The sequence below is a fragment of the Peromyscus californicus genome, unplaced genomic scaffold (assembly GCF_007827085.1).
Source record: "Peromyscus californicus insignis strain IS unplaced genomic scaffold, ASM782708v3 Scaffold_6__1_contigs__length_162567912, whole genome shotgun sequence".
NCBI lineage: Eukaryota > Metazoa > Chordata > Mammalia > Rodentia > Cricetidae > Peromyscus > Peromyscus californicus.
This window is the reverse complement of record NW_026294584.1, coordinates 26,537,430-26,554,627: the sequence shown is the minus strand read 5'-3', so window position 1 is coordinate 26,554,627 and position 17,198 is coordinate 26,537,430. Positions and strand designations below refer to the sequence as shown.

General features: G+C 37.2%; 1 protein-coding gene across 1 annotated transcript in view; it reads left to right on the top strand.

Annotated features, from left to right (window-relative positions):
• Thsd7a (thrombospondin type 1 domain containing 7A) overlaps nt 1–17,198 on the top strand; it is a 399,677-nt gene that overhangs the window by 289,792 nt on the left and 92,687 nt on the right. The window contains exon 7 of the mRNA XM_052722143.1: nt 11,849–12,043. Within this exon, the coding sequence (XP_052578103.1) occupies nt 11,849–12,043 (195 nt within the window). The remainder of the gene's footprint in view (nt 1–11,848; nt 12,044–17,198) is intronic.

Below are 17,198 nucleotides of genomic sequence, written 5' to 3'. Positions count from 1 at the left end.
TCTCTGTGAGTTCGAGGCCAGCCTGGTCTCCAAAGCGAGTACCAGGAAAGGCGCAAAGCTACACAGAGAAACCCTGTCTCGAAAAACCAAAAAAAAAAAAAAAAATCTTTAATACATGTGACTATTATGTATAAAAAAACTTAAAAGTTTAAATAAGAATTTCTCATCTGTGCCCCTCCCCCAGGCCCACAGACTATGTAAAACACAAAAACCAACACCAGCCATGAGAAATCCTCTTTTAAGTTGTTGAACAAGGTTGTCCAAGAGACTTCCAGAACATTATAAGCTATTGCTATTGCCTTTGGTTACATCTCAGAAGTGCTAAGAATACCCTACAGCTGAAGACACCATGCACTTCAGACACAGGGTTTAGAGGATCTGAGCTGGATCAGACACAAATGCCTCCGTCCTGAGGACCAGCTTTCATGATACCAAGAAGGTAGTGTGCAAGTTTCTAAAGGAAAGAAGGAACCAATAATCCTCTCCAGCTATAATACCTGTGGATCACAACAACAAGCCATATGGCTCAATAACCATCTAAGGGTGTAGTCCTGGCAAGCATACCTTGGCACCAACCAACAACTCTCTAATTGGACTTAAGGCATATTCAACAGGAAGTAAGTGGTGCATGGTACAGAAAATAGGGCTAGTTAAATAATAGAATTTGGAGGGGAACCTACACCTCCACTCTGCTAGTCCAGCATAATCCCTACATTCATCCTAACAATTTATCCTTTACCTATAAATATGTATATTTCTCGCTCCTCAGCAAGGAAACTTTTCTTTGCAACAGATGAAAACCACAATTAATCAAAATGCAATTTTAGAGCCCAGTTATAACTAATACATCTATAACACAACTTCCACAGCTAAAGTTCAGGGATCATTGTGGGAAAAGGATGGAAAGAGGGTAAGACTCCAAGAAACAGGGAGTCTACTGTGAGATTTTTGTCTCCTAGAAATGTCAGAAACTACATCCATGAAGTCTTACCAACATGACTGCCTAAACATGACCTGAACAAATGAAAAAACAATGGACATGCTTCCATGGAAACAGGGAAGCTCATCAGGCCTCAGCACTAGACAAAGAACTACGAGCCACCTAGGGAATACTGAGAGAGGGAGAAACAGTCTTTCCCGGGGAAGAACATATCAACACCAATTGTCCATCTGTGAAAACATATACATACAAGTAACATGACATGGACTGAGCAGGTTTTGTTTGTGTATTAAGAGTATGTATATAATATATATGTGTATAAACAATTCAAGTAAAAGAAGTCGTGAATTTGAAAGAGAACAAGGACGAGTTATGGGAAGACTTGGAGAGAAAAGAGGAAGAGAGAAATGGCATGCTTATATTCTAATCTCAAAAACTAAAAAAAAAGGAAAAGAAAAGACAAAAAACTTTTAAAAATGAAAATGTGAAATAAATATGAACATTGAAACAAAAATAAAACTAATCTCAAATTTTGGCAAAAATACAGTTATTATTTGTATTTTCTACAGGCATGAGAATATTTTCTATAAACCTGAGTCAGGATACATTTTAGTCACTAAAAATAAACAAAGTCAGAGGGTCTGTGACATTCATTAAGACACAATCCCAGCTGGGGGTGGTGGTGCATGCCTTTAGTCCCAGCACTTGGTGGGAGGCAGAGGAAGGAGAATGTGAGTTCCAGACGAGCCTGGTCTACAAAGGGAGTTCTAGGAAAGCCAGAGCTACAAGAAACCTTGTCCTGAAAAAAAAAAGACAAAAAAAACAAACAAACAAAGATGCAATCACAGTAGGAAAGGACAACAAATTAAGTATTAACTTCAGTTAACAGAAAAAGAAGAAAACACTTGCAGATCAGAAACATGCCTTTTTCCTCCCTGACACAGGCGTTCTTACGAAGGTCAGCCATGATTGCTATATCTCGCTTACTTGAGTTACAAAATTCAAACAAGAAAATTCTGTTTAAATTTATTTGGGCCTCAGCCTTCATCACTTATTCATGAGTCATGGTATTTATTACATTTGATTAGGATGGAATCTAACTCAAAAAAAAAAGATGAATGTCTCAATGGTTACTAGATTGGAGCCTAGACTGGGAAGTTAATGCCTGCAGAAGAATGGGAGCCCTGGATTCAGAGACACGTGACTCCATTTCCTATGGTCTTGAAGGAATGAAAACTTGGCTTGGATTTGAAATAATAACAAAATTGAGAAAGATAGAGACAGAGAAGCTTTAGAACAGAAAACAAAGATGGAAGAAAATCACTTAAAGTAATATTTGAAGAAAATAGGTTGGTTGAAGTTCTTTAAATGTCAACAAGTAAGTATATAATTGGATAAAAAGGAAACTAGAGATATTTTTCATGTCGGGAATTTCATGAAGAAGTTGTCAAGTAAAAATTGCTCCGACAGTACACAGTGTGTTTTGCACAGTTAGAGTGGGGAGAAGCAGAAGTCAGACTGGCGGAAAGAAAAGACAAAGAATGCTTTAAGTGTGAGGCGGGGCTAATGGGAAGGTACTGGAGAGCCCTGCAGGGAGCTTTCATAACCGAATCTGCCTCTCAGAATGAGCTGTTTCTGAGTTTCTGTGCTCTTCTCTGTGGCCCATCTGTGTTTGCACACCCGCACACCAGGAAGCCAGGCACCTCCAAGTCTCATAGAGAAGGGAGATCAAGGCACGCTGTCTTTACATGCAGACACTTAGGAGAGAAAGTTCTCAGCTCTACGAGAAAGATAATCTCTAGGTTTCAATACTGGTAAATAGCTTTGAAAATTACATAGATTTCAATGGAGGAAAGAAAGAATTTATGGTTATGTTTTAAAATAAATGTTCAAACAGAAAGTGAGGGTGGAAAGATCCCTCATCCCAGAGCGTGATTCAAGCTCCTCTCCAAATCAAAAGCAAGAATTCCAGCACAATTAACATTTGCTGTGAAGGATGCTCCATAGAAATAGAATAGAATTCCTTTCATGCAGAGATATCTGTGACAAGGTACTAATAAACCAGGCTGAATGGTCATTAGGGTCTTAATAAACATGGCCTGATTCACTTTCCCAGACATGAGGGGAAAAAACCTATTTATAACAAAGAAAGTGAAAAGCTCTTATTTTCCTGTATATAGAGGAGACACACTTCTACCTTATCAGCTACGGACTTCTCACACACCTCTCAGCAGCGACCCAGTAATTAGATAAAGTTCAAAGCCCACCAAAATTCTGTACATGACTACCATGAAAACAATGAGGGGAGACTTGAGCTGAAATAAGCTCACATATTCATTCTGTGTGAGGCTTCCTTTCTCCTGAGCTCCACTCCTCCCCCTAATCCTCAGGCTCAAACCTCCACTAAAATGTAATTGACAAATCTCCAACACTGCCCCTTAAAATGGCTTATCCTGAACTTCTTTGCAATACTGAAGTCACAAATTCCATTTTAGCCTAAGTCAAGGTGCCTAAACCCTAGGTAAACTCCTCTGACTGCTGAGTGTGACAGCATGCAGCTCTGCCTCTGTCCTCTCATGGCTGACACAAGAGATCCTAAGGGGCTTAGAATCTAGACGAAAGCCTCCATTTAGGCTGAGGAAAGAAACGTCAAGGCCTAATTTGCCAGGTCCTAGTGAACTCATATTTTGGAAAGGAGCAGACACCAGTGGGGAGGGTTTGTTTGTTTGTTACAAAAGCAACGTGTAACAGAGGATTTCGGACTCACTTCTACTCATTTCACAAGCCTTTGCTGGGAAACTCCAAAGTGCCAAGGTCTGAACCAAGGGCGTAGCCAGATCTGAAGACCTCTAAATAGAAGTTCTCATGGTCTAATTGGGGTACAGGTGAGCAAACGTACAGGTTAAAACGTTCCTCAGTCAGCTGTTTCTGAACCTCCCAACTTTGCAATGAGTTGCAGAGAGTTTAGTTTAAGGCTACTATGAACCAATAGCTGAGGAGCCCCCAACTGGACCAGGCCCTCTGGATAAGTGAGACAGTTGATTAGCTTGAACTGTTTGGGAGGCACCCAGGCAGTGGGACCAGGACCTGTCCTTAGTGCATGTCCTTAGCTGGCTGTTTGGAACCTGGGGCTTATGCAAGGACACTTTGCTCAGCCTGGGAGAGGGGACTGGACCTGCCTGGACTGAATCTACCAGGTTGAGCTGAATCCCCAGGGGAGTCCTTGCCCTGGAGGAGATGGGAATGGGGGGTGGGCTGGGGGGAGAGGGGGCAGGAGGAGGGAGGACAGGGTAATCTGTGGCTGATATGTAATGTTAAATCAAATTATTAAAAAAAAGAAAAAAACATTTTCTTAAAAAAGAATGCAAATATGAGACTCCATTATCTTAATTTTTAAGGTTTTATTGGTTAGCAAATAAAAATGCAAATACACATTCTCACAATGTCAATATGACTTTTACAATGACTTTTGAACAGTACAAAAGATAACACAATGATGTTTCATGGAGTTGCTATAGTTGTTGTCTTGGTCTCATAAGATAAATTTAATTCGCAAATTATAATGCTAAAGACTCATCACAGAATTTGCTTTTTCTTGTTTCTTTTTTTCTTTTTTCTTTTTTTTTTGAGACAGGGTTTCTCCGTGGAGTTTTGGTTCCTATCCTGGAGCTCGCTCTGTAGACCAGGCTGGCCTCGAACTCACAGAGATCCACTTGGCTCTGCCTCCCAAGTGCTGAGATTAAAAGTGTGTGCCACCACTGCCCGACAGAATTTGCTTTTTCAACTAACATTTGCATCTACTTTCACTCTGTCTAAGATCTCTTTTCTGTTTTTCATTTCAGCTCCATTATATTGATAAATTTTAATATTGAATAGAAATGCTTTATATAGACTACTACTGTAAACCAAAATATATACCACAGAAGCTACATTTGGAACTGTAGAGACGCCTTAGTGGTTAAGAGCATGCATTGCTCTTCCAAAGCACCTGTGTTCAAACCCCAGCACCCAAACACTGGCTTACAATTGTGTGTAACCCCAGTGACATGGATCAGCCACCCTCCAGTGGCCTCTGTGGACACTAAGCATGCATGGAAGCAAAACATCCATACACATAAAAATATTTTTAAAGAATTAAAAAGAAAAATTCATCAAGTGTTTAAGGAACAATGCCAGCATATACATGTTAGCACATACTTAAAACATAGTTAATTGTGGGCTTAGTGTTTTACTTTTGCAATCTTGATCTTAATACTTTCAAAGCCTTGACAAACAACAGTTTATCTTTTATATTTCATTTAAGATCTGTGAAAATTAATGTAATAAATTTCCAGTGTATGGTTTAATAAAGGAAGAAAATATGTGCTGAATCTGAATTCCTATTTTGTTTTATATCCATTGGAAACTTCATGAATTTTTAGTATGATTATTTCAAGCACATGTTCAAGTCTTTTACTAGTGATAGGAAGTACAGTAGAATGGAAAGGATAGTTGGGAATTTCATGAAATAGTTTGAAAATCTCATCAAAACAGGCTGGATACAAAGAATTTGCAGATTTATCTAAAGATGTCAAAATACATGTTTCAGTTTATGAAAATGAAAAAGAGAAGAATTATGAAAACATACTTTTTCTCTTGTTATTTTTGAGACTATAATATATTTGCATCATCTCTCCCTTCTCTTTCATTCCTCCATACTCTTCCATATGCCCCTGCTTTCTTTCTTTCAAATTCATTGCCTTTGCTTTTTAAGCTGTTGTTACATTTGTATATGTATACACTTATGTATACATATTTACATATATATATGTTCCTAAATATAATCTGCTCATTTTCACAATGTTACTTTTATGTATGTTTCCAGGGCTGAAAACTTGGTATTGGACAATCAGTTGGTGTGCTCTTCCCTGGGAAAGGCTATTTCTCCCACTTAGCATTCCATAGTCTCCTACAGTTCTTTGTGAAGGGTTGAGGCCTTACGGACTTCCTGTCCACTTTAGCATGTCTCTTATTTTCATCCTTGTTCAATAATGAAAACATACTCTTAACATTATACTTGTGATTTAAAAAAAAAAAAACCTAAATGGATAGATACCAACTTGGACATTTATATCTCAGTCTTAATTTACAAAAATTAGTAAGCACACAAATTCAATTTTCTGGGTCAGTTTCTTATATAGGATCTCACAGAAACATGACACATTTAAATTAGGCTTCAAAATGAAGTATAGGTTGAAGATCTAAATTACAAATTCAGTGTTGTGTTCTATATTTCCATAAAATATACAAGCTTGCAAAGTTTAAAAGAATCTAGAGCTTTGCAGGTGTATAAAAAAAATGAGTTATGTAAGTGTAAACCAACTCTTTGAAATTATTTATATGTTAAATTTGTGTCATAAGGTGAGTATATTGACTACACAAAGGAGAATATAAAATGCTTTTAATACCGTCATAAGCATCTCACTAAGATACTGTCTCCAAACCAAACAAAGAGAAGAAACGAATGCACTGCTCATATCAGCGCCAGCTCTGGTACTTCATCTGCCACAGGAGTCATCATCAGCGTGTCCACCTGCATTTGTAGGGATGCTCATTCAGACAAACAGTGCCTCAAAAAGTCCCTCAGGGAATGTCTGAATTTGCCACAATTGGAGGGCCCCCAAGATGAAAAAGGTGCATTTCCAAAGTTCTCAGTAGAAAAATTTGCAGATCTTAATCAGAATTATGTATTCTGAGTGATTTTTTGCTATACACAAATAATATATATAATATATAACTATATTATATATATTATTTATATATAATATAATTATATATATAACACCTATATAATCACTGAAACTGTGCCATGAAAAACAATACTTATCCAATTAAAGCAAACATAATTAAGAAACAACTTCTAAGACTATGAAGGAGAAAATTATTTTTGACTGTTCTTGTGTGACCTTATTTGCGATCCACTTCTTACAAGAATGTAAAAATGACAGTTCACAGTCTCACAAGGTGCTTCAGATATGAAACTGCTGGTTAAAAACATAGATGCATTTTACTATTTACTTGTCATGTTTTCCTCTTACATTTATTTCTTTTAACTAGTAGTTTGCATATGACTTAGCCCTATATGTTGGGAATTTAGCTTTGAAAGAACACAGCCCCTGAAGGTTTCAACTAGCCATATTGATTAAAGCTCTCATCAAAACAAAGTCAAAGATTTGAATGATTCTCAACTCTCACGGATTCATTATTGTGTGTTCAGTGGCTATGAGCCCAATGTATTAATATATAGAAAGGTTAGCACTACCTCTGTACTGAGGCAGAGGTTAGCCATACATCACTTTTTGGAGAAGTAACTCAAGAGTACCGATTTCTTGACTTCTTTGTAGACAAAGCTCATCCATCAACTGCTTTGGTGTTGCAACTCAATTTCCTCTAAAGTAAAAAAAAAAGGAATAGTTGATCTGAGAGTATAGCTCAGTGTCAGAGCATGTACTTAGCTTGTACAAGGCCCTAGGTCCAATAGTTGTCACTAAAAATTCAATTTAAAAATGTTTTTAAAAACATCGATGCCTATGTCTGAATGTTAGTCTGAGAATCAGCTAAGATGCGTATATTCAACAGTCATTGGACAAATGGATATCTAGTAATGATTTGTTAAGGCACAGTTTTCACTTGTGTGTATTCTCTCTATAAAACGAAGTATACAGCATGTCCCCCAGAAAAGCAAGAGTTACAATGTATAAAATTCAATTTATGTGGTTGCCCTTTAAAGAGGAAGTCTGATTCTGCTCAAACCAGAAGACAACAAACATAGATAAATCCTAGAGCAATATTTCTTAGCTTTTATGTGTGTGTAAATCACCCAAGGATCTGTTGTAAGTGCACATTCTGGTTAACAGAAAGAGAGGCTGCATTTCCAGCCAACAGATGATTTATGCAATGTTTTCCACTGAGTACAGTTTGGTAAGGTTCTTGACGGCCAGAATGCAAGACAACTGAAGAAATGTAGTTTTTTAATCCATATTAAGTACTTAGTCCACATCCAAATGTTTGTTTCTCTAATACAATGTCCATTAATTTATTCATTTTATGCACAAAATATTAATTTTCTACTATGTGTCAGCTATAGGTTCTAAGTATGAGGACCTAAACAAGAAAGATGAATACTAGGTGCTCAAGATGACTTAATGTATAAAGACAATCTGGGCCAAGCTTGAACACTTGCATTCAGGCTCCACATACTGGAAGAAAAAAGCCAGCTCCAATAACTTGTTTATTTGTTTGTTTATTTGTGCCTCCACACTCACAACATGGCACTTTTGCACTCACCCAACCATGCACACGCACAAAATAAATATTAAAAAGTGATAAATGTCATGACTTTATTTAATCTTAATAACAGGTTCCTGAAGTGATTAAAATCATGATAAAAATATGCAGTTACTGTGCTTGTATATGGTCAATGAAGACTGAATTTTGGTAGTCATCTGGACAAAGAAGAAAATTTTTCATACCAAGTTGAATTAGTTACTTTTCTATTGCTGTAAAAACACCATGACCAAGGCAACTTATAGAAGAAAAAGTTTATTTATGCTTGTAGATCCAGGGTGTTAGAGACCATGACAGTGGAGTACAGGTGTAGCAAACTCCATGGTGGCAGGAGCAGATTCCTGAGGGCTCACTCATTAACTATAAGTGTGAAGTAGAGAGAGTGAACCAAGAATGACTGAGCCTTTAACATCTAAAAGCCTGTCCCAGGTGACATACTTCCTCCAGAAAGGCCATGCCTCCTAAACCTCCCAAACAGTATCATCAAATGGGGGACAGTACTCCAATGCCTGAGACTATGGGGGTTATTTCTCATAAAACCATCACAAAAGTAGAGAGAAATTGCTAAGTTCCTGCTTCAACAGTGAGATTTGTTTGTGGAAAGAAAGGGGAAACTAGCTATTGTGTCTAGAGCATAAGGCTTCAATGTGCCCACAGAGGCTGTGACTGTATGCCTGTGGCCTACACAGGATCCAAGGAGCACAAATCTCCACACATATTGGGGAGCTGGTCATGAAGTCCCAACCCTAGCTGAAGAGCTTTCAGTCAGCCATTGATGGTTGCTGGTAGAGGGAGAGTCAGTTTTCTTCAATGATGTGGCTCCTGAGAGGCTACCACCCATACTTCAGCAGTTGGCCCTACATTCTGACATCACCAAATAGATTCACTCAGTGTGAATAATGCAGCACATGAAGTTTGGAGGAAAAGGTGGCGGGTGACATAGGGGAGGAACTGTGAAGACTAGAATAGATGATGAATTTCATGAAAACACGTTAGATACATGTATGAAATCCTCAGACTATTTAAATAAAAGCTTCACTGTGAATGCCAGACAGTAATGGCTGAGAGATAAGAGAACTGAGAGGCAAAATCATATCTGGTGAGGTAGAGGAGAGGGCAGCATACACTCCAGAATCATTAGGGGAGTCTCAGAAATTGCACTTGATTAATCTGCATGGTGCCACCAAAAATCAAGTTATGCTGTTTGGATTGAATAATATGCCTAGGGGGAAAAATAAAACAAAAACCCTCCCTAAGCAAAGCATGGTGAGTGAACTGGCTAATATAAGGTGGGAGCAACTTGAAACATGAGGAAGGCCATTTTATATATCCCTTTGGTTTACACTCTAGCAAACAGAAACCCATCCCTTAAGTCAGGAAGTCTATTACAACAGTATTCTTGGCACAAACTCCCAATTGCTGCAGAATTATATCTTTCTGAGTGAGATAATTGGAAACTATTGGAGAACACATGAATTGTCACACTTATTAACTATCAGCTGCAGTTTCAAACTTTCTCATCATTCCACAGGATACTGGAAAGAAAGTGAGAGAGAAAAGATGGCAGAGAGCTAGGACAATGAAAATACCCCCTTGCCTTAAGAAAAAGCCCAGTTTAATAGGAAAAAAAGTCATTATTACTATTATTATATAAATTATAAAATATTAGCTGCCTTATTACACAATAATGATTTTCTACTCTTCTTAACATCTGTGTATCTGTCTTTTAATCATATTGTCTTATTGGGTTATATGCCAAGCTTCGCAGCTAGTGAAAGCTGTATTTGAGAAACCAGAGTCACAAAGAGACCCTGTTGCCTCAGCTATAATTCTAAAGAACCTCTCCTATTAGTGAAGAAGGCTAAGATTTCAGATCTTATATACTAGCGGATATAAATGCATTTCAATTGACTTCTGATTTTTTTCTAACAGTAAAAGGCCCTTCAAAGTAGTAGTTATTAACATGTTAGCACATTTCCAATTTACTTCTGATTTTCTGTCTCACTTTTCAAATATGTAAGTAAAGCAGTGTAGAGTACAACAGTGCTCCTAGCCTTCAACCAGAGAAAATTTGCTTGGATTTGTTAGTGTAGTGATTGTCGAGAATGGCAAGTCAGTAGCCTTCCTCCCCTGAATGTCTAATACAGCACTCAGGATTCTTTCAATTCATCCAGGATTGTGGATATGTTATACAGCAAATAGCAGAAAGATTTTCACGTGCTTACATGATGTATTGTTTCATTCTACTCTGTGCAACTCAGAGTAACCAAGTCACAGAATCCAAACTTCTATCAGACTTCTTTTTATCCCATTTTCTCACAGTCATATTGCTTCTCCTTGTTCTTTATTCACAGTAATACTTTCATTTTCTCTGGACTTTTATCTCATTTCATTCGTTCATCAAATAGTAACCTGAACATTGTCTTAGTTACTTTTCTCATCACTAACAAAAAAAACCCGAGGAAACGACTTGAAGGGAAGACTCATTTCTTTGGGCTATGGTTTGAGGGATTTAAATCCCTGCTCCTTGGTTCCATTGCTTTGGTGCTGATGATGAGGCAGAACATGATGGCAGAAGGAGAAGGGGGCTGTCCACTTTATGGTGGACAGGAAGCAGAGAAGAACTGCAGACAGCATACAGCCCCAAAGACATGCCTATCCCCAGGTCACACAATTCCTCAAGCCAGGTGCCATTTTCTAAAGTCCCCAGACCCTCCCAAAGTAGCACCACATGCTGGGGGCTAATCATTCAGTTCATGAGCCCATGGGGAACATTTGTTCTTCAAACCACACATGTTGGCTATTTAATAACATTTAAAGTTTGGGGACAAAAGGAGAGTGTTATATGAAGTTTTGTTTGCTATAAAACAAACAGCTCTTTACCTAGAGACCCATAGACACTGTTAATGACTTTGAAGCATTTTGGTGACTCCTGTTTACTTCTGCACATGCTCTGTCTTGTCTCCAGTCCTCTGCCTTCCCATGTGGCCATCTTAAGTACTGGCATGGTGATTCTATTCTATCTTTTACACTTCCTGTCTACTTCCAATGGAAGGGGGATTTTTTTTAAGAAAGAGAAAGGTGACTGGTTATAATAAAAAACAACTTCTATGGCAGATACAATAGCATTTATAGACATATCTGTGAGCTGATTCATGAAAACATTGACACACGCTATAGCTATCTACCACTGTTTGGAAATCATAGTTCCCAGTTGAATAAGAAGGAGGGCAACATAATTTCATGATGCTCTTCATTGCACATTAATATCATAAATGTAAAAATCTTATGGGAAGATAGTGTAGGGTAAAAATACTTTCAGTAATATGTTGGTTTCTATGCCTATGCCTCTAATAATTAAAGAAACCTCATTTATTTAGGGATTTAGGTGTCTGTTTCTATGTTTGCATTTTTCTGATATTCTTTTAACATTTCACTATAACAACCATGTCTTCTTTCCACTTCATTTTTAATTAAGTGTTAATGGGAAATAATCTAATTCATCGGGACACCTGTCTTATTTCAATCACTCATTTTCCATGGACCTAATGATGGTAAAGTTGGTGGTAATGTGTTTCCCAGGAGAAGAAGTGGACAGACAGCTATGCAGAGATGCAATCTTTCCCATTCCTGTGGCCTGCGATGCGCCATGCCCAAAGGACTGTGTGCTCAGTGCATGGTCCACATGGTCCTCCTGTTCACACACCTGCTCTGGGAAAACCACAGAAGGGAAACAGATCCGAGCTCGCTCCATTCTGGCCTATGCAGGTGAAGAAGGTAAGCTCTCCAACTTCTTAACTGTTTCTTCTGAAAATTGATAGCTATTTACTTTGAGTATCCTGTATAAGATGACATTCTATGAAAATGAGCTGACAGAAATCCAGTAATGAATGACATTTAATATATATCTGTATGGTTTGATTCTATTCATAATAATTAACCTTTAAAATTGTTCTTTAATAAAAAAAGAGGATGTTTTAAAGAATTTGCCTTTTTTCCATTCACCTAGTAATTCCTGTTCCTTCTACTCCAAAGTGTACAAAGTGGGGGAAACTGAGAAACAAGTTCTAAAAAACCAAATATTTCTTTTTTTTTTCTATTTTGGTAGCTCATTTTAGGCATTGACAGTCTAATGCCTCATCATATATATATATATATATATATATATATATATATATATATATATATAATATCAAAGTTATATTTTAAATTTTAGCATGACTATTGCTTGGCTGGACACTATGTGTGTTCTCTACCTTTCTTATTTTTGAGCTCAGGCTCTGAGATTCACTGGACTCAAACACGGATTCACCCTGTGGGGTGAATAAGGCATAATTGTTATAGATCACACCTCACCCGCAAGCTTTATTGCCAAGTAATACAAGGCAGTAATTGCCTCTGAGCTGTTCTCCAAATGCTAATTTGTCCTCTGTGTGACTGGGTGAGACAGTGTCAAACTATTGTTATTTCTGGAAGATAACAGAGGAGTTGGAAAACATGGGAGTCAAATTCTTTCACACTTAGGCACATTCTCTTTCAGGAATGTAGATGTGCAGCTACAGCATCCCACAGTAAATGACCCTTCTCCTTATTCACATTTAGGACTGATAGATCACAATTTCTCTTTATAGTAAACATGCACACCTATTAATCCCTGAAATTAATTGATTTTGATTGGTTTATGTCATTTTGACTTTTTATGTGTTCAGGCGTTTTAGTCATAGTATCTCATAATCTTATTTAACAATACTTGCAATTATTTTACGTAATAACTATGCAGATTATATAATTACCTTGGCTTTAATACACAAGTGCAACATATTTTATATAAATGTTACCCTTTCAGAAATTTTATTAATTCTGTGGAGCCCTCAAATATTTCCCACTATGATTGCTAAGAAAATGAAAACTTTTAGAAAAAATACAGATTTTAGAGAAAAAAAAACCATTATTTTTCTGTGTTCTCAAAAACACCTCCAGCTTGAATAGACTACCTTCAGACTTCAAACTCTATCAGCTCAGATTATGTCTTGAGCTTCATTAAAATTAGATCTGTGGTCACCCTGCTTCCTGTAAACCCATTATACTTGGCAGACATTTGTTGTGTGACTAGTAATGAGTGACTTTTCACCTCAAGTCACATAGCAAGGATTTTTGCTGTGTTTGCAAAACTGCAGCAGATCATTATGTCTATAGATGAGACACTTCACACTGAAAGGTCTTGAATGTTTTAAAGGCAGAAATTCATGGTTAGTATTTGATACATATAATCCATTTAATTTGAAAGGGTAGGACTTCAATAATTTTTAATTAAGTCTCAGGATGACTGACTTGTGATGCAGCTATTAAGCTGCATCGCAAGTCAGTCATCCTGAGAGACTACAGATATTTGTGTAGTATACTAAAGGGCATGTATCTAAACATCATTTTAAGTACAAAGCAGATTGAATATCTGTAAGTGGATGTCTTACTCTCTATCTCTGGCAATAACATTTACAAAACATAGTATAATGTGTGAGACACTTAATGGAGAACTCATCTGCAAAATAAATTTCCTTAATACCTGTTATTTGCTGGATATGAAAATAACCTTTCATCTTGTGGGAAATGAGACTGTTTTGATACTGAGCTTTAAAAAATGGTTTTTATTTTCTGAGAGAATTACATCTATAAGAAGTCTTAAATTTTGTGTTCCTATCAATGATATGATATTCTACAAAAGTAGGTATTTTATTATTCTACAAAATTTTGAGCTTGGAATGTGTCACAGATTTTTTTATGGAAACCACTGTGATAATTTTATAGGAAAATAAAAGATAAACATGATATGTAGTGTTTAGAGATGAGATTATATAATTTTGTAAAAAAAAAAAAAATCAATGTGTAGAGCAAGTGCATAGGTGTAGGAGTCTCTTTAATGTAGCGGGAAGTTACTTACATGTGCTGGCGGTTGAACCAGGCCTTTGCGCTCTACCTTTGAGCTCTATTCTCAGTTCCAGATCTTGTTTTCTGATTCTATTTTACCATAACCATAGCTGTTAGTAAACTCTGAGTCAAATGGTTGCCTTACCCCAAGGAATCTAAACAACACAACAAAAATAGAACTTTCAGAGGGAAAATTATGTTTCTTGACTTGCCAAACAGTACCTATGGCTTGAATAGATTATGTTCAGAAAAGTGGAAACATACAGTAAAATGTTAATAAATGTGGCTATACCGTGGAGGCAATGGGCCTAACGTTTAGTCATTTTTTCTGGTTATTAATGTGAATAAGGATTTAAATAGGGATGAATTAGGGCAGGGCAAGAGGTACATACAATTTAATCCTTGACTGGACTGTGATTTTTTTTATACTGATTCCAGGTCTGCTATGGCAAGATCTTGGAAAAGCCTTTATTTTGTGAATCCCCACCACCAGCACCATCCAGACATGACTGCTTCTGCTTGTGAGGCCACCTACTTCCTGTCATGGAATAATTGCTTCCAGTTAAGGAGAGTCAGTCCCATCACTGGATATTCTGTCTGCAGGATATCATGCCTTAGGGTGGGGAACTAGAGAGATGCTTCAGCAGTTTAAAGCACTTGCTGCTCCTCCAGAAGTTCACAGTTCAGCTCCTAGCATCCACATTGAGTAGTTCACAACCACCTGTAATTCCAGCTCTAGAGAGCCTGAAACTATCCATGGCTTCCCAGGCACCAACACACTCTGTGATGTGCATACACACAGGTGCACACATATAAATAAAAATAGAAATGTATTTAAAAGAAGTAAATCTTGCTTAATCTACTGACCCAAGTAATTGAGAGTAACGGAGAATTCAAAATCTCTTCTCCTTAATGTTTTACAATAACAACGTTGGCATTACTTCTAACAAACCTTGCCAGAAATGCATGCATAGAATCTCACTCTGAAAAAGTGTCAGAAAGTTGCTATATAATTGTAAAATAATGCACACCAAGTATTCAGAATTGCTCATAAAAATTAAGGAAATACAGAAGAAATATTTCCAATTAAAGGAGACCAACAATTAACAAGACACCTAAATGTGATACTTGATTCTGAATTAAATCCTTGTTTTATGAGGATTATTTGGGGATAGTTAGAAGTTTAGATGGGGCTAGGAGTACTGGATGTGTTTATGTATGGGAGAATGCCTTACTTACAGGAAATATATTCTAAATTTTTCAGTTTGATGAGCCACACTTATTAACTTCTTACAAATGGTCCATGAAAATAACTGTTAATTCTGTGATACAATTATGAAGGTAACTCAAAAGAATTTAAAAGAAAATAAAAGAATGAAAATAGATATCTTTTCTTCCCATACAATTTTAGATAACATTATACGGCATAGTGTCAACAATACACAAAAATATCTACAAAATAATTCATGCTGAAATTAGGAAACCAAACCATGATTGGAAGCACCTAGAGATAATCAAGGCATGAACATGGGAGAAAGTTGACTATAACTTTTAAGTTAAACAGGTGGAGGCAAGAGGTTGCTGAAGAGACTTCCATGGAGAAGAGTTTGCTATGCAAAGACAAGGACCACACCCAGTACTCATGTACAAAGGATCTAGGTTTTGGGGTGTGCTAGCAATCCCAGAGCTAGGGCAGCAGGGATAGAGGGATGTTTGCAGCCTACTGGCCAGCCAGAATCACCTAATCAGTAAGCCCCAGTCTCAGTAAGAGAGATTGTCACACACACAAGGTGGACAGTTCCTGAGGAACAACACCTGGTGCTGATTCCTAAATTTCACACATGCATGTACCTGCACACACATGAACACATACCCACAAACACACATATACAATACATACATGGAAAGGAACATGTGCCCTCCTTGGGGTCAGATTTTTACTTCTTGTTTTCTACTTATATAAAATCGAGAACTTACTAATTTAGCATTGTGTGATTTTTTTTAGATAAGCATCTTTATGATATTATGTAAACTAGGATTTGTCCTCAAACCTACTTTAAATTTATGTGGAAGTTCCAAAAGAAAGAAACCCTTTAATAGTTGAATCTGGCATAATATAAGTAGTGGTGTGTTGAATTTGAATAAAACATAAACATTAATGTTAGATTTTCAGTGTTTTTCATTTTGAATCCCTGTGCAGATCGTCAACAAATTTAATTTTTAAAGATAAAAATGACGTGCAAGTACCCTCACAGAGTGAAAAATGAGAAGACATTTGTTTCTGTAAAGTTCAGAATGACCTGATATAACTTCACTAGCCAAATGTCAGTGTGCTGTCGTATCTGCTGTGAGCAGAGAATAGATGCAGATTAATATAGAATTATACCAATTTTCTCAAATAATTAGAAGCCTTTGGAATCATATTTTACAGAGAAAAGCTTGGAAGAAGTAGTAGTTCTATTTCAATATGCTTGTGTTTTACAGTTTAGTGATTTTGATTATTAGAGCCGTGAAGCAGCTGTGTTTCTTAGAGGATTCAAAGACACACAGATCCAGGGTGTGTGTAGATATGAACGTCACTTGGTGTCTAAGGGGATGTTAGCACTTCCTCACCCTCCAGCTTCAGAGGATTTGAGGGGGCTACACGATAAGAATGTTCCTTCCTGTTTCTGCTAATGCTCTTTCTGATTCAGCTCTCCCAAGCACTTGTCAGGCCCTGGGCAAGGGCGTCTCACCAAGCAGAGTCTGCCATGAGAGGATCTGAGCTGCAACAGCTGGTGATGGTAGAAACATGGTGTCACCACTTCCTAACGTACACTCCATTCATTGCTTATCTTTGCAGCCTTTCACTTTCTCATGTGAACTCTACACTCTGACTGACATGTCAACATGCTAATCCCCAAGGCTGTACCTAGATGAACTGTTCTGCACTTATTTTTAATTTTGCATAGATAAAATGATCTCTTCTTTTTCATCTCAGAAACTTACTATTTAAAACTCTAGCTAG